The sequence below is a fragment of the Hippocampus bargibanti genome, linkage group LG14 (assembly GCF_051943395.1).
Source record: "Hippocampus bargibanti isolate YZ-2025 linkage group LG14, ASM5194339v1, whole genome shotgun sequence".
NCBI lineage: Eukaryota > Metazoa > Chordata > Actinopteri > Syngnathiformes > Syngnathidae > Hippocampus > Hippocampus bargibanti.
Genome location: NC_142747.1, coordinates 6,209,213 through 6,233,062, shown reverse-complemented (window position 1 = coordinate 6,233,062; position 23,850 = coordinate 6,209,213). Strand labels below are relative to the sequence as shown.

Here is a 23,850-nt window from a genome sequence, read left to right as displayed (position 1 = left end):
TGAAAGTATGACAATTATAAGTTTTAAGCTTTTTTTTTTATCGCAAGAGACCGGCAGTTTCTCATCAAATTCAGACTGTATCTTCAAAAACATTCAAGTTATTTCCCCTCTGGAATATCCAAATGTATTCTTATATCTACTTTAACCACACTATATATTGTTTTTGCCTTTTTTGGCTGGACTTCATAGTCCTTTGTAACTTTTCGATAGCCCTTAAGTGGCATCAATTCAAACAAGAGTGACTTAGCTCTTTGCTGCTACTGCATAATCCATGTGGAAGAGCACATTTTGACACAGGAGGTTGGCCCTTCTGCTGTTTCTTGTGCAACAAATTAATGTTTAAAAAATGACTACGCAAGCACTCCGATTTATTCGGGATAAAAAAAAAAGAGATTTTGCTGCCAGATGTGGGAAAAGTTCACAGCTGCACCACATCTGTTGCGTTTCAAAGGAATGGGTGTGTTTTGGAGTGTGGGGGGCTTCTCCCAGGATGCTTTGTAAAGAAATTAATTATTCAATTGGGTGGGATAAATGAAGGCTTTAGTAAGGAGCCAATTGTCATTTAAGTGCACTTGAAGCTACTTTTTGCATTCTGGGTTTTGACTCGCTTTCCGGGATTTGATCTTGTGTTCAGCCAAAACACAAAATGCCACAAAAAAAACGTACGTTTCAACCTTTAGGATGTCTTTTCCCGATTTGAGTTTGAACTTTGTTTGAAGGGTCGTCTTCATTTGTTTGCTCAAAAATTAGAGACCCCCGCCCACTTTAAAAAAAAAAAAAAAACTTGTTAAAGTGGTTCTGAAACAATTTTGCGCATTACGTGGTTTGACTCACTTCAATTACTCGCTGGGATTTGTTGTCTGTTTTCATGTGGTTGACTGTCAAAAAGATCGTCTAACTCTGCAAAGCTGACCACAGAAATCGACGGGCACAAAAATATCCATGTTTCGCCACTTCTGTGGTTCCAGCGCACGCATTTCTCGAGGATGGACTCGTTGACTCAGTCAGTGGGGACTTCCTTGGCGGAATAGTCAAAGATGCCCGATGTTTGGGGTCACTTTAAAGTATAAACAAGGACAAAAATAAAGTCTGAAGTCATCACTGCAAAGTGAAGTTGGAAACGGGAACACAGAAAATATGATGCGGACGCTACGGATGTATTTATTTATTTATTTGAACTCATTAGGTCATGTGCTTGTTCTGTAGCCACAAGGGGACACAAGCCAGTGTCTTATTGTGTCGGTCCCAAGCCCGGATAAATACAGAGGGTTGTGTCAGGAAGGGCATCTGACGTAAAACCTTGGCCAAAACAAACATGTGAATCCAACCTCTGAAGTTGGAGGACTCTGATTCGCTGTGGCGACCCCTGAAGGGAAAACCTGAAAGGAAAAGAAGGTCATGTAGTATGTGTATCTTACTCCATTTGCGTGCGCAATAGCAACTAAATGCCACTTCAGCATGTTTGCTTTGAAACCCGGGCACCGCTAATTGCCGCTTGTCTGTCGACCTCAGATCTCAAAAAGAACAGGATTTTAAAATCTAAAAAAAAATTCACATTTTATTTTTGTACTGGTCAGACTCCGAGCTTGGGGGTTATGGATGTTCTGCAGCTATTTGATGCACTTTGTGTAAATCCAGTTTGAAGACCATGACAATAAATCAATTCTACTAAAGATAAAAATTACGAATGAGGTCCCTTTTGTCTGCTCGGTGCAGGCAGTCTGGATTAGATTTTTTTCAGATGCTACAAGACTGTTTAATGATTGATCAGAATCATCTTTATTGCCAAGTATGTAGAACACACAAGGAATTTCTCTCCGGTAGAACACGCTGCACTAGTATCATGATAAGAAAAATGGAATCACTATACAGTTCTATTTGCGTTCCGGATTCGAGAGTTAATGGCTTGGGGTAAGAAGCTGTTTAAATGTCTGCTGGATTTGGTGCGCATGGATCGGTAGCGCCTGCCTGAGGGGAGTAACTGGAAAAGGTGGTGGGCAGGGTGCGGAGGGTCCAGTAGGATTTGATAGATGTCTGAATCAATCAGCAGCTGATTATTTCTCACTCAGAAGTGAGAAGCAGCCGTATTTGTATTTATTTATTTCATCAGAATCACAGTCATCTTTATTGGCCATGTATGTAGAACACACAGGGAATTTGTCTCCGGTAGGACATGCTGCACTATCATCATAAAAAAGACATGACTAATAAGAGGAGGATACTAATAAAGGCTAATCTAAGCGAATTTCTTAATGCAAGTGGTACCCCAGGAACAACTGAGAGACAATGTGCAAAGTATCAAGCAGACAGTGGTTCAAGTGTGTACAGAGCTGGAGCTACAATGATTATAACGGTATGCTGTAACCAGGGTTGTGCAAAATTGCGAAGAGGCACTATACAGTTCTATTTTGGGTTACTGTTTAGAGAGTTAATGGCTAAGGGGAAGAAGCTGTTTAAATGTCTGCTGGATTTGATGCGCATGGATTGGTAGCGCCTGCCTGAAGGTAGTCGCTGCAAAAGGTGGTGGGCAGGATGAGTAGGGTCCAGTAGGATTTTATGTGCTCTTGTTTTGATTGCAAGTCCTTTTCATTAATTTTATTAATTTATTTTATTTTATTTTATTTTATTTTATTTGGATTCATGCAGTTGTTTGTTTTCTTGAGCCTGACACATCATAGGATAATTGGTCCAAAATAAGTTAGTGACATATTTCACCCCCACCAAAAAATGTGGAAAAAAAGAAAAAGCAACTCCCAAAAAGCATTTTCCTCAGCAAGCAAAGTTTCAAGCAGATTTTCTGTTGGCTCGGCACTCCTTGTGATGTCACACAAGTGAAAGAAAAGCCCACATCACAGTGGCGACATTCGATCCGGAGCACAGACGGCCTTCGACTGCCGTTGCTTGAAAAATACGCTTGCCTATTTATAAACGGGTCCACTCTTAGACACAAGTGTTCAGGCCGAGGGACCAATCCCGGAAAGCGAACGTGTGGCGGCGAGTCGAGGTCGATGGCCATGATGGACTAGCGGCCCGCCGGCTCACGTTTCGCTCACTTGTCTCCGCTGACCGTATGTCAATCCGGGCCGGACCAGGAATTCTCCCGGCTGTTGTTTATGAGCCCGCTGTAGGACTGCGGTAGGGTGGGTGATGGGCGACCCCGCGGATGCTAACATCTTGCTCCCTTGACAAGCGGCGGGCCCTCTTTTGTGTATGCGAAGTTAAATGGCGGCTGTGTGGAGATGTGCAAAAAAGTTTGTTTGTGTGTGTGTGTGTGTGTGTGTGTGTGTGGGGGGGGGGGGGGGGTCCTTTTGTCCTTGCAATGAAACCGTGATCTTTATTCACGCCGCTGGCTCATGTGGGGGGCTTCTTAAAATTCACACTTCCCAAAAGTTCCCTCTTTGACTGGCCTTTATGCATATATTTTTTTCAGATGGAAATAATCTCAAAGAATAACAATGGTTCATTTCACATTTCGAGAATTTGTCTTAAAGTTTTACCGGATGTGCGAAGCCACCACGGGAGAAAGTTTTGTGGTTATCCACCAATGAGAGGTATAATTGCAACATGGATGAGAATTTACACGGCAAAATATTCACCTGAGATGCTGGTTGTTGAATATTTGGCATGATCTGTCTAACCAATTTACATAAATAAGTCATTGTGGGCCAGACCAAAGCTAAAATGTAATTGGATAAAGAAACAGTAGCATTGCTTCTGCTGTATGCATTTGGAGTGGTGGAATTTAAAAAAATGTTTTTTTTTGTAATAAACATTGTATCCTAATTTATATAAAAGAATAAAAGATACAGTAAAGTCTCGTTATATCGATATCGGATATATCGATAGTCCCGGTTATATCGATACTATTTCTATGCACGCACGGAGAAAATTACATTCAAACAGGGTCTGATATATCGATAGTCCCGGTTATATCGATATTTTTTCGGACTCCCTTGAATATCGATATAACGAGACTTTACTGTATATAGAGTTGGCCCAAATGCATGCAGCAATGATTGTTGGCAAGGTCTCCGGAACTAATCATCTTGTCGATAGAGTTGCACAATTGTTCCATGAGAAAGAAAAACAACTCCAATTTAAAAGTGCTCCAACATCAACAAAGTCTGTTGACCTTTCCTCCTCTTTCTTCCAGCACTTAGCTGTGGCCTTTGATTTATGACAGCGGGGAGGTTGGGTCACCTTGCTTAGTGCTGGCTGACTTGGTGGGACTCGAGGGGTGGGCGCAAGCAGGGGAATGGGGGAGGGGGGTCTTGGGTCATAAACTAATGAAGGTTTCTAATTGAGACACACTGGCCGACGAGGAAGGGTAATCACTGTTTCCGGACGCTTATTAAATGCAGCTTTCCAGAGCTTTGAGCCCGTGGGAAGTTAGCCCTAAGCTAGGGTGAGTTTCTTTTGGGGAGAGGGAGGTGGGTCTTATTGTCTGGCCTCGGGCTCAGGTAGAGCCATGTGTTGATGAGCGATCATCTTTTCCCAATTGGATTTTGAACACTTTCCCACGTCCAGTCCAAGTTGTATTATTTTTTAGCATCACTAAACAATTTAGGAAAAAAACTAAGAATCAATTTTTCCATTCACAATTAACTACCAAAGGTCAAAAGTGATAGATGAAAAAGATAATCAGAGTCACACACACACACACACACACACACACACACACACACACACACACACACACACACACACACACACACAAAAATGCTTTTTAAGAACTAATGCGAATTGGTACAACAGCTCTGCTTTACTTTTTTGGTATAGAAATTCAAGATGGCTCGCTCACTGTCCGATTGACAGAAAATAATAAAATATTGATATTTAAATGTTGCGCAGGCATACCAGAGTGCCACCTCTTTGAATACCGTTTGGTAAAAAGTAAAGTTTTCATAACAATGAAAAGAAGCGGAAACGTGGTCCAGGTGCTCATTTTTGCTTCCAAATATTGCACCAAATATTAACATCATCTTCTCATTTTGTAATTACAGTCGGTTCTCAAGGCCTTGTACTCGTGCTTCTCCACATCGATATTTGATTTCATTGTGACCCCGTGGCTTCACAAATGGCATTCGGTACGATTCCATTGTGGGCCTGTGTGAAGAACTCATTTGGACCAACTTTGTGTTTGACAAACTTTTGCTTTATTGACCACACATACACACAGACAAGACCCTTTCCTGTTCCACTCAGGGGGGCTGTCAGCTCAGCACACAAATGGGACTGTGAGAAAGTCGAGCGCAGTGTTTACCAAAGTCTTGATGTAACACCTCTGTCCCAGACATCAATGCTTCCACTGTCAGCTGAGGGCATCTCCGGCCTGGGAAATTGGTCTTCTCAGGTGGGAGCAGGGGTTAAACTCACCCAAAGCAATTAGGGTCTATACAAGTCCAAGCTAAAAATTCAGATTTCAGCTTAAATTTCTAACAAAATGCAGCATTTTATGAGTCGTATATTAAAAACATTTCTTGGTTTGCCAAATGTAGGCTAACGGCTAAAGTAGCTATCCAAGTTATTCTTTGCTTGACAAATTCAACTCGGAGGCAAATTCAACTTAGAATCCAAGCTTTACGCAACATTAAACTAACATTAAGGTAATATGAAGCTAGCATTTATAATTGTATTGCTAACAAAATTGTGTGACAAATTCAAGTTGACAGGCCAAAGTTAGAATTGTTGAGAATTTTTTTTTTGTGGTTTCCATCCAAGCTTTGAGGAAAAAATTCAATGTAAATTGCCAACAAAATAGTTTTTGGGCTTGAATAATTCAGGCTAATGGCTAACTTGCCGTTGATACAGTTCTTTGAATTTCTGGAATGGCAATCGTTTTAAAAATGTGTTAATGACTAATGGCTTTCAGGATCAACCTATTAAAATGACAAATATACATTTCTGGTGGGAGGTAGCGGGGGCAGTGGAGCAAAAGCCACACACTCACAGTCTTTAGCTGCAGCTTGTCGAAACAAACGCCTCTTCAAAGGGAAACCCAAAGCCACAATGAGGTCACTGAGGTTGCCCCAATAATCTCTCTTGATGATGTCCTGCTGATAGAAAGGCAACCAGCCAGACCAGAGCCGAGATGGTCATCCTCATTTTAGGCGCCTGATTACATTTGCACCCCCCTCCTCCCCCTGGTGAAATCTTTAGTCCCTGGCTTCTACCGCCTTGTGAGCCTGTACCCCCCAATCTGAAGGCCAACTCCTGACAACCCGAGAGCACTGTTTCTAAAATATTGACAACCCATCTCTAACTTTACACTGTGCTATAGCAATTGTATCAGTTCTCAGAACGGATATTTGCTGGTTTTGATGATGATGTGATCGTTCTTGGTTGGCTGCAAGGACTCATGGTCCATTTCCATGAAAAGTAATTCATTGACCGAGCCATTGTGTTGTACGCTTATGTTTCTGTAGCTCCAAGCAGCAACAACCCTCTTTCTGTTCTTCAGCAGGACATTATAAATAATACCCACACAATAAACGGCACCTCGATAAGTGGGCCATCCTTTGAGGACATCTCCAGGTGGATCAAGAGTAATTTCTTTGCCCTCATTTGAGCCATACAATACCGCAACGACAGTCCAATTGAACATCTTGACGACCATCCATTTTCATATCATTGAGCTGTAAATGTCATGTGACAAAAATGAATAGGACGGGGGTGGCCATGGGTTAAGAATCGTGACTTCATCCTCCACGGTTGGTTCATCAACAACAAGCGGTCCTTTGACTGGACCGAAATAGCACAACGCCACCATCTCAGCCGCTCCCCAAGCTCAGTCCGCTTACACATGATTAGTGTTGTATTTGTAGTATTTCCACATCAAAATACGTCCAGTGAGCTACAGACCTGGCGCGCAAAGTACGGTTTCAACATGATTGAAAATGCCAGTTTAAATTACTTGTCTGTTTCTCTGGGTGATAGAATATTGTATTTAACATATTTGAATCTATTTGTATGACTTTAATAAAAATAAGTATGAAATTAGGCCGGCTTCAATTCTGCCTGAAGTGGTATTAGCTCTTTAAATATATCTTGGTTTGGTAATTTAATAAGTTCAATTGAAATGCTGATAACATGAGTTTTCTTGGCTTTCCAAACTATAACACATCCCATATTTGTCCTTGGTTTGACATATTCAAGCTAACTGCCAAACTAACCTTGCCAACATGATAGCTTGATATTTCCTAGCCACTATAAGTCAAGATAATGGAGCTCACAAAATGTTGATGCTAACAGCTAATATTCAAGCCAGAGTTCATTAGTTAGGCAGTGTCCCGTCATTTAGTGGTTTGCCCCCAGCGAGAAAAGAGGCCATGGGGGAAGGGTCCAAACAACCATACCAGAGGAGGGCAAAGATAACACGTAGCAGTTGTGGCCACGGTACGGGTTGAGGATCATCAGCAATTCCTCGCAGCAACTGGTGGGCCACCCTCACTCCGACAATTGCCACCACCCTTTTTTTGTTTCATGTTTCGCCCGCAGGAAGTGGCGTGCGGCTCGTTCCATATTGGGCTGGCTGAATGGATTATAGTTTAGTTTTACAGTCCGGTGATGAATTACCTGCCACTTGTAACTCATTGACCCGTTCCCTGAGTGACTAAATGTTTGGAACACAGAGTGCTGGGGAGACGGAAAAGATTGGATTTTATCACTCGCTCCTTTGATCATCAACTTTTGTTTTTTGTTGTTGTTGATTTCTTCCAAGCTAATATCTTGACAGCTTGATAGAAACATCAATAGAAAAGGGCTGAAAACAGGGATGTCCTAACTTTTCCGGAATAGGTGGACCACTTCACTGTTTATGAAACACGATCAAACAAAATGTAATATCTTGAAGGTTGGACAAAGCTGTATGAAGTGTAAATCTCAATTAGGTGAAAGGTAACAATGCAAGCAGTTATTAGTATTCATGCAAAAAAATGTTCTCCCTGTCTCTCACCATCTCTGTATCTTAAAACAGTGAAATGTATTGATATTGCCACTTTGATGTGGCTTATGTTTAATTTTATGATTAGAACATGCAGCAGGACAATTTAAAAAAAAATGTGCGCCAGGCACACGAATGTCTCTCGGGCTGGACTTTAGGTATGTCTGACTTCCAGGGAGGAAAATATTTGTAGTTACGGACCCAGGTGGACTCGGATCTCATCCAAGCTTTCTTTCCTTGTCCCAATGCTTCGCTCCTATTCTCCTCCCATTTACACTAAATATCATAGTTTCCATAGTTGGAAAGGGGTGGGGGGGATCAGGGCAGAGTGCAACGGGACCACAGCAACTCGGGCGGCCATTCGCTTTCCGAGAGGGCAGGGGAATGGGGGGGGGGGGGGCTTCCGTGGATGTTTTTTTTCTCCCCCCTATTTCAATCTCTTTCTCTATTGGACAGTTGTATTGCCCCCACTCCCTATGACCCCTCTCTCTCAAGGGGGCCCCTCCAGTCTGAGCAGTTCCAGCTACTTTGCTTGCTATGTTTGTGTGTGTGCGCGTGCGTGTGTGTGAGTGAGAGGGACACACGGGGGGGGGGGGGGGGTGGCTCCGGGGTCGGGGATTTGGCAGCTCCTTTGATCAGTAAAGCATAAACAAGAGGGGGGCTTCAAAATGGGTTGCATTGTGCAGTGGAGGGTGGTTGGAGGGGGTGAGGGGGTGCTGAGTCAGGCCCTCTGGGATTATGACTGAGTCTAAAGAGAAATAGTCAAACATGAGTTGACATTTTATATTGAATACAAGTCAAGGGACTTTTCGCTTTAATGTATCAAACCAAAAATGTTGATTGTTGACCTGAATGTATTTAGATATAACTGCACATCAAATTAAACAGGTGACTAACTCATTGACTCATTTTAATCACTACTTGACTGTAATTTTTTTGGCATTTGCTAGAATTGTTTAGGAATGTTTTTTGCTTTTATTTAGCCTCGCAATTTTGTCTGAAGTTCTATTTTTGAATATGAACTAAACAATCGAGCTAATTTTACAATAACACACATGGCTTTCAGAACACTACTTGAAACCACACTAACGGCTAAAATTTGAGATACATTTTCGCACAAGATAGCAGTGTTTGTTCTGATGATACAAGCTTAAATGTTAAGTTGCTCAAAAAATTTTTGGCTTGATAAATTTAACACAGCGTCAAAAAGTCAAGCTGAAGTAAGAATCAAAAGTTTTTCGCGTGACAAATTCTTGTTCACACGCGTAAGAAAATCTCCGCTTGACAAATTCACCAAAGTGAAACTTAAGGAAGAGTGCTGAGTCAGACCCAACAGGCGGTTCAGACACTGCCAAAAACCCCAAACTGAATTGCACAATGTCCCCACTGGCCACTGAGTTATTAATTTGCCGGCCATATTGTAAACACACGAGTTGCGCCCACCGCATCTATAAACTGCCAGTGTCACTTTTGTTTCAGTCAAGGGATGTCTCTGCCATGAAATAAAAAGAACAAATGAATGGTGTGCGGTGTTAGGTCGTAGCTCAGTCTGCTCTTTTGTCAAGCAGGTGAACACTTTGTAAATGTGGCGCCAGATTGTTCATTCCCCTGACACTTCACGGTGTCCAAAGTGCCGGGGGTGGCGGGGGGTGGTTCCAGGAAAAGGGAGTGGGGGAAGGACCCCCTGCGTTGAGCCCTGGGACTGACCCTCCCTCAATAGAGAGGGTCTCGCTCGGGAGAGGAGGGCTTCCTGTATTAGCTTTCCATCTTAATCAAGCAACAAGTACCAACAAAGCACTAATTATCAATGCCTTCGGAGAATGTGACACAATACCCCCTGCCACCCAGACACCCACCGCAATCCTCCCTTACCCCCCCCCCCCCCCCCCCATCCCTCCCTCACTGCCAGGCAAAGAGGAGCCGTGAAATAGATGCGGAAACATTGTTCCGACCTTTGCTTGTTGTTTTCAAAGCTTTGAGAGCGGTGCCTCACCTGAGGCCGTTAACTCCTTTGTACCCCCCAGCCCCTCTGCCAACAGGTTTAGTTTTAATTTCCACATGAAATGCTCCAAAAATTACACTTAATGATCCCAGCGAGCAGTATTATTACTCATTAAATGTTGTGTTTACAGACGTTCTCGAATTGGAGTGGCACTAGACAAAACATAATTAAAATAAATACAATAGATGAAAAAAAATATATATATATACACATACATACTTATTGTTACTTATTACTTGTTATTACTAATACTTATTACAGTAAAGTCTCGTTATATCGATATTCAAGGGAGTCCGAAAAAATATCGATATAACCGGGACTATCGATATATCCGACCCTGTTTGCATGTAATTTTCTCCGTGCGTGCATAGAAATAGTATCGATATAACCGGGACTATCGATATATCTGATATCGATATAACGAGACTTTACTGTATTATTATATATATACACATACATACTTTTTTTATTTTACAACCCCCAAAAAATACAAGAAAAAATGCAAATTGAGTATTACGATCCAAGTATACATGATAACAGTGTAAATCGTGAGTACGAAATCCATCTAACATAAAAATAAAAATAGAAATACATACAAATATAAAAAAATAGAAATACACTAAAAATAGACACACATTGTAAATTTTTAATATTTGATAAATCAAGACACTTTTTTTAAACAAACAAAAAGAGACGTGAACATCACTAAAACTGACTGTGAAATATGTGAAATCCTAGACAGGAAATGCAAATGAGTTTCGGAATAAAATATTGTTAAATAATGGAGTCAACAAATATTGGATCCAAATGTGGAAGATAAAAAAGAATAATGAAATGCCTCCATGTGAAAAAAATACACACATTTCAGAATACAGGAATCAAAAATTGTAAGTTGCTGCTCGATAGCCGATGCGACATGATCAGATCGCTCATTTTGAATGCAAAAAACTTTTTTGCCCGATTGCAAGTGTTTTTCATGCTGTCGATTTCCAGAGAGTTAAAGGCAAACAAGTATTCCAGCCGTGTGCAAGATGATTTTGGAAACTCGCTATATGGCTCTCATTGTTCAGTCAAAGCCTTTGCGACTGACTCATCAGTTCCTGCGCGTCTGTAGCTTCACACAAGGCTGCCCTCTGCTTCGAAACCCCCCAAAATGATTCCATTATCTTTCTTTGTCCCCCGGCAGCCACATTGATCAGACCACCACTTGGCAGGACCCCCGCAAGGCTCTCCTGCAAATGAACCAGGCTCCCCCACCCAGCTCCGTGCCAGTCCAGCAGCAGAATCTGATGAACACAGCCAGCGGTGTGTGTTTTATTTTTTTATTTATTCATTTGTTTGTATTTTGAGTCAGCTGAACAAATATGTGACCCCTGTCTCCGAGTGCATTAGCATAAAAGCCAAGCTAATCGTTTGATGGACATCAACTTGATTCATGTCGAATGAGTTCAACCACATCACAAGTTCAGTCATACAAAATGAATTTGGGCAAAAAACAAAATGACTTTCTTAGCTCCAAATTATTTTTTTTCCACTTCTAACTTACACTTTTTTTCCCCACAATTTGTCTCAGGACTAATGTAAATATGCGCAAGATGAATCAAGTGATTCCTAATTTGTTCCTGATTGAAACAATCGCATGACTTTGTATATTTTTGAAATGCACTTCTAGAAATGTGTTTTTTAATTGGAACTTACTGACTCATAACGTTTCAGAAAATTTCAATAATTGTGTCGAATTGTTTTTTTTTTTCTCACTAAAAAACATATTTTCCGATTCCATTGGCACCTATCACTAGCCCAAAATGTATGCATGTATGTATTTATTTGTTTATTTGTTTGTTGATTGATTGATTGATTGATTGATTGATTGATTGATTGATTGATTGATTGATTGATTTCATTCAATGCAAGTAAAATTTTCTCAATGAATGTGCGATGCATTTATAAATTTGCAGTGAGCTGCAGCAACACGTGGAATTTTTATTTATTTTCCTGGAACATCTTCGCTCAAAGTTACAAGGCATGGTCCAAATCTGTATTTTGCCGGATTTTGTAGGTCAAAGTTAAAACCAAAATTGAACACCAAATGATATGCTAGGGAAAAACTGATTGTTTTTTTGTGTCAATACTACATTCAAGTATACGTATAACCATCTTTGATGAAGATTTTGCTGAAGCATTTACTTTTTCATTTAAATGACATTATAAATCCCTCATTACATTCCTTTCCCCCGCGTGGTTCAGATTTTGCACAATTATCCTCGGACTCGACCACTTCTGTCTCGGCATTTCATGGCTATGTGCTAGTTGCTACTCGTCAGCCAGGCTCAAAGTTGCTCGCCAGAGTCCGCGCTGCTGGAATTTGCCTCGGGTGAGGTGAGACCCAAATAGAACGTGACAGGTCCTGTCTGACATGTTTTTTCGCAGCGCTGCGACTCCCAGATTACACAGGAACCGTTCATCAGCCGTCATATTGCTACATGCGTGCAAACCTGCTCCTTTTGAGAACCGGAAAAATATTTCGGAGTTCACGAAGATGTGTCAAAAGGAGATTTCGCTCCGACTGTACAATAGTGTTTACGGTTTTGAGCAACAATTAGTGTTCAGTGTTTCACACGTGTGTAATTTTTTTAATATGGTCTCTCTATATCGTGGGTTTCACCAATTGCAGGATTCATTACACAAAAGACAACAAAAACAAAAAAGAAACAACATATTGTACTTGCAATCATCACATGCTCGCAAATTGCACCTTGACTGCGGGATGCTATTGCTAACATGTCCAAATGCTAACCAAAGGCCCACAAGACTACTTTATCCATTCCCGCTCACAATCAAAATGTTTTGACGTCACACGTGTTTTTGGCCCTCCCCTAGGACCACTCCCTGAAGGCTGGGAACAAGCGATTACATCAGAGGGTGAAATTTATTACATCAACCACAAGAACAAAACCACTTCCTGGCTGGACCCGCGGCTTGACCCCCGCTTTGGTGAGTTCTGGAGCAAAATTAGTCAGACGTTTATCGTCAATGGAAAATCACGGTCAAAACTGTCGCTGTAGAAACTCAAGCTGCCTCCCAATCCCCACCCCGTGAAAGTTCCTCGCAGCTGTAGCGGCCGTAGCGACCGTAGCGACTTTGATTTTACTTTGGACTGCTCCATGTTGCCCCTCAGCCAGCTTTGCTCACCTTTTGTCATCCATTTTAGTGGTGAAACAACAGTTGAGTTGGCTTTTAATCCTAGTAACAGCATGCACGCACACACACATACAGCAAGCCCAACCGCCCCTACCCCACACCCCCACTACCCGCTCCCGTCCACATCTCGCTAAAGTTGCACAGGAATTTTCCACAGTTAGAAGATAAGTCAAGTCAAAGTCAGCTTTATTGTCAAATATGCTAAATAAGTGGCAGGACCAGGTGTGTTGGTTAATAAAAAAATAAATGCCAGTGCAGCCTCTGAGTTGATGTCGACGTGTCTCGTCAGCGAATGCCTGCCGAGTCCAAAAAATTAAGTTGTAAGGGGAGCGCAGCAGCTGGTTGAGGGTAGGCGGCGGCTTTGAAGATTTCTGAGTTGTAAGCACACACGCGTACATACGCGGCTCACGGGCGCCCAATAGTGAATTTGCATCATGTTAACTCTTCTCATGCTGCCATTGAGCCGAAAACACAGGCCTTGATGCAGAGATGCGACTCAGTCACTTGAGATGTGGGGCGGGGAGTTGGAAATAGTACTTCAGAAAATAACTACATAATAATTGCACAGTAAACCCGTAACTGCATGAATATTAGTTTTCAAAATCCTCTCGTATTTGCTGTATACTTCCGTTTTGTTAGCTCTAACACTTTGACAGTCGGCATAGGTCATGATTCTGAACCATACTCCAGATTCTAGTACAGTGAGACCTCAACTTACAAACACCTTATCTTACAAACTTTTCGTCTTAAGAACGTCAAATTTATGAAAATTAAACCTTATAATAAGCACTATTTTCATAATACACACCCACCACGGCTGGCGGACTGATCTTCGGCGGAAGCACACGACCGAACAGCGCTCCAGCCGGCGCTACTTTCCACACCCCCTCTCATTGAATGCACACGTCGATCGCCTACTTTTTGGTGATAGTTTTACTATGATGGGACCGAAAAAAAAACCCACCACAGGCTCGAAGACACAAAATAAAATCACCGTCGCTGAGAAGAAGGAGATAATTGTAAAACATGAACGAGGTGTGCGTTTGTGTGATTTAGTGGCCGAGCACGGCTATGCTAAGTCAGCCATTGCTCCCATTCTCCGGAACAGAAAAGCCATCAAAGGTGCGTCTGTTGCAAAAGGTGTTTCCGTGCTTTCAAAGCGACGGTCTCAGGCAATCGAAGAAGTTGAAAAACTTCTGTTAATTTGGATTCACGAAAAGCAGCTATCCGGCGACAGCGTGAGTAAAGATATTTTATGCGAGAAAGCACGGCTAATTCACGCCGATATCGCCATGCGCCAACCTGGAAGTTCGGCGCTTATTGAGGATTTTAAAGCCAGTAACGGATGGTTCGAGAACATCTGAGGGCGAGGAGGAGCAGGCAATGTTGGCAAAGTTGAATGATGTGCAGGCTTTTACCGAACAGTTCCATCCAGAAAAGACTGGCTATGACAATCATCAACATGATGAACGATAATGTGATGCCTCAGCTTCGTAAGACCTTACAAGTCAGAAAGCAACAGGTGTCAATTAAGAGGTTTTTAATCATCAAAAATGATGAGGAGTCTCCAAAGAAAAAAGAAGAGAAGCCACACCAGAGGTTAAGTTATCAACAGTCCTTATGGAAGGTGACTGTCCTTCCATAAGCCTTCAACGACCACCAAAAAGGTAAATAAAACTTTATTTTACAGCACAGTTTATTTCTTTAATTACAGTCCTCATGTAATGGGCCTCTCTGTGACTTTATGATACAATGCATTGTATTTCTTTCATCACAATACAATAGCACATTTATTATACATAGAATAAGGTATGTTGTGTGTAGTTTTAAGGCTTATTTAGTTAAAAACTATATTTTATGGAAACCCGGGAACGGATTATTCCCATTTTAATGGTTTCCTATGGGAATTTTTTTGGGGAGATACACACTTTTCGCCTTGCACACTCTGTCTGGGAACCAATTAAGTTCGTAAGTTGAGGTCTCACTGTACAACTTTTATCCTCGCAATTCAACATGTCAAGTGTACCAGATAACATTAGCTTTTCACAGTTCTCTCTCTTATATTTGGGGGACATTTTTATTTTGTCTCATTAAATCACAGATTTTTGCCGACTTTAGGCCGACGGGATTGGACCGAATTTAGTTCCACGGTAAATCACGCAGGCTTATAGGAGACCCTGCTAGCTATCTGCCCTGATAGCTAGCTGCCCTGATAGCTAGCCTGCTGCCCTGATAGCTAGCTGGCTGCCCTGATAACTAGCTAGCTAGCTAACGTTAATACTGTACTCCCAAAAAGAAATATTTCAATCTTTTCTTCTTAGGGAAGGAGCAACGCAAGGGAACTAAACAATCGTGAAGCTTCAGTTTGAAGTTATTGGCCGCTGGCCGCTCTGGCGTTGTCGCTGAAAGACATAAAATGTTGCTTTGTTGTGTCAGATTTGGAATGTATTTCTCCACACTGAACTCTGCTGCCATGCAGGTGTCCAATCGAACAGCCAGCCGCTTTAATAATGGAATCTAATTTGAGCTATGAAGAGAAAAGTAGTACAGCACCTTTAGGGTTGGCTGTTGCCAGCTACACCCCCGCCTACACACCCCTCGGCCCCAACACACTTGCACATACAACACTCCCATCACCCCCTTCCCACCATTTTTCGTGAGGCCCAGTGCAGGCATGGCCTCGTTGTGCTGTTGCACCAGACAGACTCGAATCTCCGCCCGGCCTCTTTCTTCTCCACTCCAACTCTTAATTTGTTCCAGACCTTTTCAGTCATAGAACTCCACTGTGTGCGTGTGTATGCATGGAGGTAGGGGGGACAGGGGGCAGAGTGGGTTCAGGGTTTGAGGGGGAAGAATGGAAAAGAACACAGAACATCCAGATAAGATAAGCTTGCGTTCGGGAAAAAGTGTTTTGTACTGTAGCGAGCTAACTAGCTTGGCTTCTAGCTTCCTCGGTACTAAGGCGGCTTTGTTAAAAGGCGCCTACGTGTCATGTGAATCTCCTCCGCATCTTCTGAAAGTTGGCAGGGAGCAATGATGTCATCCCTTATATGACTTTTAATGGGATTGTGCGTTAAGGCACTCTAATTGCCCTAAAAGTAGTAGCGGTAAGTCTCTTTGAAGGAATCAATGGAGCCACACAGAAATACTCCATTGTGTCATACTGGCTCACAAAAACGAGAGAAAAAAAATCAACACTTGATTCGTTATCCGAAATCAGGATGCGAAAAGTACATTGGGCTCTTGGATAGTTTTAAAGTCTACTTTGTGAGTCATGGCTCTACCGTTTACAGATGAAAGCAGCGAGCGCAACCCAACGCACTTCTTGACTACTAGCGGATAAGCGAATGGTGAATAAACCCTTCAAAAATGAGGCCATTGTCACAATTGGTTGAAGTTATCATCTTTAACGTTTTGTAACTTAGAAAACTCGGACCTCAAATTGTCTTTCCCCATTCAAATGAATGAAAGTGACATCAATCTGTTGCATCTGCATTTTTAGTTTCTTAATAAAGACACATTGCACTCAACGTTGTACTTTAGAGTGAAACAGAGCATGAATAACGAAAATGAAACACGTCAAATAATTTTCATGTGCCTGCATTAGCCAACGGGAGGCCATACTGTATATTCAGACATAAAAGTATATGATTTGGAAATCTGTTTAACATTGGTCGTTTTCATTGAGGATAAAGAATATATGCCTGAGTGTTAGGTGTCCACGTGTTGTTCCATCATGTGTTCAAAGAGCCGTTACCCAAAGGGTCTTATAAACTGCAGGTATAGCTAATAAAGTGTCCTGTGAGTATATAAACATCAGAATTCCTCCTGTGTTTGCATTTATTTGACCCCCGTTAACTTCTTGCCTTGTTCGTAACAATCATCTGCAGATTTGACGGCATTTCTTGAGCAGTAGGAGAAAGTTCACTTTTGGTGATTTGTGTGAATTTTCATTGTCGTCTGTTTGCATCCGTACCCCCAGGAAGGGCGTGTGCATGTGTTTGTGTGCGTGCGTGCGTGTGCGTGTGTGTGTGTGTGTGTGTGTGTGTGTGTGTGTGTGTGTGTGTGTGTGTGTGTGTGTGTGTGTGTGTGTGTGTGTGCGCGTGTGTGTGTTTGTGTGCGCGCGCGCGCGTGTGTGTGAAATGTGTGTACCTGTGCGCGTGGTGTAACGCGGCTCCTGGCGTGATTGCCTGATAAGCAGCGTTTTTGGCTAGGCTCGTTGTGTTGCGGGCGTGCGTGAAGAAGACAAAAGGCAGACAGCATTAACTCCCTCGCTTATCTCCCTCAGCCCAGCAGCTTTGGCCGCCCTCATGTGTTGCTAACGCAAACCCTCCGAAACTCACGCACACACATTTGCACATATACACACAGTCTACCTCCTTGTGTTCTATCAGGTTGGCCCTGAAATGAACCTGTCCTTCACTCCTATCTCGTCCTCTCACACTGAGCTTGGTTGTCCCCCACCCCCCTACCCCTTCATTGTTGGCACACACTCGCTTTACTTTACTGTTTTGTCTGCGTGGCAGGCTTTCATTTCATTATATTACATCATTTTCACTCTGAATGCAAGGCTTGAAGGACACGATGGAAGATTGTTTATTTCAAGTGAAGGTTGACCTCTGCCAAGGACAAACAAGCCTAATTTGGATAAGTGCAATCATTAATAAGTGTGGAGTGATTATAAAGGATGCCATGATTGGCAGTAAAATAAAAATAGATGGACTTTAAATGGTTTTGGATAGGTTTTCCAGAACTGCACAATCAAGGAATGTACTTTATTTGTAATATGAAGGCATTTTTCAGAACAAAATCGTTTTAAAAATAATTTTATTTGACTCTATTCGATGCTATTTTAAATCCAAATTAAGAATTGAAAATTAATAAATACATGTTTTGGAAAACGTTATAAAGGGATTAATTTTGGGATTATTATAAGTGCTTATTTTACAACTAAAAATCCTTACTAAAATGTTACATATTTTTTCTGGATATTTTCTCTTGATAAAAAGGTTTCTTCAGACGTCAACTGTACTTCTTTGAAGGTGTCGGACGTTTCACTTCTTATCCAAGAAACCTCGTCAGCAAACTAAAGTCTTACTGGTCGTTTAGGCCCTATATATATATACATCCCGACTGTCCAGACCTGGCGGTGCCGGACTCTGCTATGATCCCTGCTCTCAGGTTGGGGGGAGCAGAGGACTACTCCCTGCACCTGCTCCACTGATAGTTCCTATCGATCTGACTAACGACTGGCCTGATTGCCCCACTTCGACCAGTATCACCTCATCAGTATTACTAATCCTATGTTGCCTAAGCAGGCTATTATATGAACGATCCAAATTGAACCTCACCCCACCAAACCGGTTTAATGAAGGATTTAGTTGTTTTATGAAAATCGCTTCTTTTACTCCCCTTTCAAACTATTTGTTATTTCGCTAAGATTTTAACCTCATTGTCGTCAAATGAGTGGTTGCTAGCTTTTAGGTGCGTATGTACTGCCGATTGAGGCCCACTAATATTATCCTTGCAATGTTGATAGTCTTTTTTTGAGAATTAGTTTAGTCTCCCCAATGCACTGCTCATTACAATTTTCATTCTTACAATGTATTGAACAAACTACATTACTTTGTTTTTCATTTGGCAGCCTATCTTTTGGATGCACGTGTTTATCGGTTTGAAATAATTTTGTGTTGCCAAAGGACTCTTTGTAGTTTTTCAGAAACTCCTGCAATGTAATTCTCAAAAAAAGACTGCCCTGAAAACAAAAACCAAAAAAAATATCTTATTACATATAATGTAATTGACAATTGAGTCAGCTGTCGCAAATTTGAACAATGACGCCAGTGTATTTTCATCAGTTTCGCTGCCGCCTCTGAAAGCAGTTGAACGGCCTCTAATTTCTCCCCACCAAAAAGCGCTTTGCTTTGAACGACCGCATGACCACAGGATATATTTTGGACTGTGGTTGGGGGGATATGGAACTGCATTTCATGGGCAACAGTTCATTTTAGGGGGTTAAGTAGTTCCTGAGTTTGTGGAAGGATATGTGCAGGAAGAATAATTAGAAGTGGAGACGAGGAGCATTCACTCTCAGGACTGTGTGGGGGAGAGGCGACGCTGAAGCTGTGTGGGGGGAGTGCAGCTCGGCAAAAGTGGGGGGGCGGATGGATGCATACATTCGAGAGTCGGCCGGTACCACTGGTGGGGGCATTCGGTGCCTCTCAGGGAGTGCCCTGCAGGCTTCACTTCATTCTAGGTAGTGTCAACAGACAGTGATTGAATGGTGATGGGGAAGGAGGCCCCCAACCTGTCACCGTCCCCAGCGCATGAAAATTGTACCCTGTCAGGGTCTTTGTCGTGGGTGGGCTCTCCGCTGCATAAGCAAACACCCCTCATGTTGACTCTACCGTCCCTTGTGGTCAGGCAGATTTGCCTGTTTGGCTGACATAAACACAACCGTGACCCGCTTTGCATGCATAGATTAGCACTAGTCATGTTTATTAGCAACCCCTCCTCCCTCTCCACAGACAGAAAGTAACAATGATGTGTTGCAAGCTTGTTTGACAACCAAACACAATCATGGTCAAAGGGAAAGTTGACCATCCACTTCATTAGGGACACCGAATAGGCCATGGTCCTTTACAACAACAAAAAAAAAACATACTTGCGTCTTCGCACACATGAATACATAAACTCATTTGATGAAATGTTTACTTTATTTTGAGGTATGCGGTTTGGGGACACGTGGAAAAAAAGTACTTTGAAGGTTCAACAAGTGTCCAACTTTGTCCATCGATGGTGCTCGCCCCAATTTTGGTCTTACTGCATTCTTAGCCCTTCGCCCCCAAAGACCATTCTTTTGTCACAACAATACTAATAAACAAGATTCCACGTTTGTAATTACAAAACATCCAATCCAAACCAAGCATCATCCTTGGAGTGGAGGGGTGCTTGGGGGATTTGTTGACTCACCGGATGTCGCCAAGATTGCGCAATACTCCCTCTTGAAGTGAGGCGGCGGAAGGCTGCAGGCCTCCAATCACATTTGTTTGGACGAAAAAAAAGGCACAATGAATTGGATAAGTCACAACTAATGCAACGTGGCCCAGCGACAATGCTTGTCTTAGTCAGCGAGTGGGCGGGGATCAGGTCTTACAGGAATTGCGCTTGTTGGGGACTGCGCGTGCTAAACAATCTCGCGCCGGGGCTTCCTAAAGCCAACATAACCTGCTGTACTGGCTCACCTCCAGCCATCTGCAGGCTATGAGGTGAACTTGTAAATCCTGTTGTGCCATTTTTTTATTGTTGTTGTTTTTTCGAGACGTCACCCAGCACTGACGGCATTGCCCCACACGCAGTTGCATACACGCTTCTCACTCACAAACTTGCTTAAAGGACAACCGACATCACTTTTTTGTTTCCTAACTGACATCAGAAAAACATTTTATAGCATCTAAAATACCGAAAACACGCAGTATGATATTTTTAGTCAAATGCAAAACACCAATAAAAATGACTTAAAGTGTCCAAAATCTACTTCAAATTGAACCCGGAAGTGGCCAGTTTCAAAGGTCCCGCCCCCTTGTTTGTGGTGTCACACCAAGACGTCTTGCCTTGCTCGAAAATCAAAACAATGGCTTCAGATTCGGAAAAGATGCTTTCATGTTACTCATCCAGTTATGAATATGATTCAAATAGTTCTGAAGAGGAAAGCATACATATTTGCAATCGATGAAAGAATTTATTCCGGTCATTTTCATGCATCTGGAGAGAAATGTAGTGACAAACTCTTTAGTACTCACAGTACCCAAAAAAAGGCAGAAGATGGCGACAAAGCTCCGTGGAAATTGTCTCCTGGGAAGTTATGTCAAATACACTGTAGAAGTCTTGGCGCAACACACAACGATTCACCATTGCGTTATGTGTTTTCCTTCGAAATTCGCCATCGACACGGATCAACACAAAGTTTTCAGACCAAACAAAGTACAGTGAGACCTCAACCTATGAACTTAATTGGTTCCCAGACAGTGTGTAAGGCGAAAAGTGTGTATCTCAACAAAAACATTCCCATAGGAAACCATTAAAATGGGAATAATAAGTTCCCGGGTTTCCATAAAATATAGTTTTTCACTAAATAAGCCTTAAAACTACACACAACATACCTTATTCTATGTATAATAAATGTGCTATTGTATTGTAATGAAAGAAATACACTGCATTGTATCATAAAGTCACAGAGGGGCCCATTACATGAGGACTGTAATTAAAGAAATAAACTGTGCTGTAAAATAAAGTTTTATTTACCTTTTTGATGGTCGTTGATGGATTATGGAAGGACAGTCACCTTCCATAAGGACTTAACTTAACCTCTGGTGTGGCTTCTCTTCTTTTTTCTTTTCTGACTTGTAAGGTCTTACGAAGCTGAGGCATCACATTATCGTTCATCATGTTGATGATTGTCATAGCCAGTCTTTTCTGGATGCAACTGTTCTGTAAAAGCCTGCACCTCATTCCACTTTGCCAACATTGCCTTCTCCTCCTCGCCCTCAGATTTTCTCAAACCATCCGTTACTGGCTTTAAAATCCTCAATAAGCGCCGGACTTCCAGGTTGGCGGATGGCGATATCGGCGTGAATTAGCCATGCTTTCTCGCATAAAATAGCTTTACTCACGCTGTCGCCGGATAGCTGCTTTTCGTGAATCCAAATTAACAGTTTTTCAACTTCTTCGATTGCCTGAGATCGTCGCTTTGAAAGCACGGAAACACCTTTTGCAACAGACGCACCTTTGATGGCTTTTCTGTTCCGGAGAATGGGAGCAATGGTTGACTTAGCATAGCCGTGCTCGGCCACTAAATCACACAAACGCACACCTCGTTCATGTTTTACAATTATCTCCTTCTTCTCAGCGACTGTGATTTTATTTTGTGTCTTCTTGGGCTGAACACGAGCCTGTGGTGTTTTTTTTTTTTTTTTTCGGTCCCATCATAGTAAAACTATCACCAAAAAGTAGGCGATCGACGTGTGCATTCAATGAGAGGGGGTGTGGAAAGTAGCGCCGGCTGGAGCGCTGTTCGGTCGTGTGCTTCCGCCGAAGATCACTCCGCCAGCCGTGGTGGGTGTGTATTATGAAAATAGTGCTTATTATAAGGTTTAATTTTCATAAATGTGACGTTCTTAAGACGAAAAGTAAGGTAAGGTGTTTGTAAGTTGAGGTCTCACTGTACCGCAAAATCATTGAGGTGATGCAAGGTATGTCCTTTCTCGGTGAGGGGCGTTCCTTCAGTGAGGTAAGGTGCGGACTCGTCACCAACTCAAAAACAAGACTTCCGGAATATTCAGTGCGAGTCTTAAAACGTAAAATATATTATATGCGGTGGAATCTTTGTAACATACGCTCAGTAGAAGTCATTTGAAGCGATTTTACAAATTATGGACACAACTTGTCCGGAGACATCGGTTGTCCTTTAAAGATAAAGAGATGTACTTTATGAATTGCCGTAGAAAGAAATCAAGGACATTTGGTTCTGTTTACGTCACGGCGGGGATTATCTGCAGACTATTTTGGATAACACCCGTTCCGGATGCACGAGCACAAAACGGAAGCTTGTGGTCATCATAATTGGCCGCTTTTTTTTGCAATGGTAGTGCCATGAGATACAATTAGCCTAATGTACAAGTTTTTAAGATATGAGCTGTTGTCCGGCAAATATATTAATTTGTTTCGATGTGAGAGAAAAATTGAAGATTCCTGTCAAATCACGTGTTTTTGAAGAGCCCACTAAATGTTGCCTACCACTAGCTTAATGCTAATGCACAATCCAATAAATGGCATATTATAGGAGCAAGGCACTGTCAGATGTAACCATAGTATCTAAAAAATGTCATTGCGGTCATGTAAATTGTGTCATACTTTCAGTTTTTAACCATGCTGTCCCCTTGGCCGTTTTCGCAGCCCTGAACCAGCAGAGGATTTCCCAGAGTGCGCCTGTGAAGCAGGGCGGCCAGCTGCCCTCGGGTACCCTCAGCGGCGTCAACCAGCTGAGGCTGCAGAAGATAGAGAAGGAAAGGCTGAGGCTGAAACAGGAGCTACTTCGGCAAAGACCTCAGGTCAGCAGTCGGGATGCTCAATGTCCAAATATATGAACAAAAAAAATGTGAAGAAACAAAACCATTTTATTTGATCCACTCTGGGAATGAAGAAAATCATTAGCAAATATTTTCCACATGAAAACGAGAAGAAAGCCTTAAACTACCGGTAGGTGTTCTCAAAATTTTTGTTCGACTTCACTGCAACAATGTGTCCACTCCAGTGCCAGGGTTTTTTTTCATTTTCACTCAAATTGCAGGACCCACAGAATATTAAGTTTTAGGACTACATAAACATGCAATTCAGCGTAAGAAACCTTAGACTCTCTTCTTTCATCGGAATGAAAAAGTTAATTTCTAAGTTATATGGGTCTGGAGTTATCTGAGCCTTACCCCCTTCCTACCCCTTGTGGAAGGAAAACAGAGGTCTGACCAGCGCTTTATCGGCACCCCCTGCAAGCAAAAAACAAAACGCGAACAAATTCGGGGATGACGCTCCACGTCATGCTTATCAATTCCCGAATAAATTCGTCAATGGCAGTGAATGAGTTAATCTAAATGAACACAACTGCCCCAGCGTTTCGCGTAATTCCACCCTTTTTTTGCCAGCAAATGTC

General features: G+C 42.2%; 1 protein-coding gene across 1 annotated transcript in view; it reads left to right on the top strand.

The window, feature by feature from the left end:
* Positions 1–23,850, top strand: part of LOC148888102 (transcriptional coactivator YAP1-like) — a 35,646-nt gene that overhangs the window by 4,170 nt on the left and 7,626 nt on the right. Inside the window, 3 exon segments of the mRNA XM_089013510.1 lie at positions 11,131–11,249; positions 12,825–12,938; positions 23,100–23,254. Coding sequence (XP_088869636.1) covers positions 11,131–11,249; positions 12,825–12,938; positions 23,100–23,254 — 388 coding nt within the window.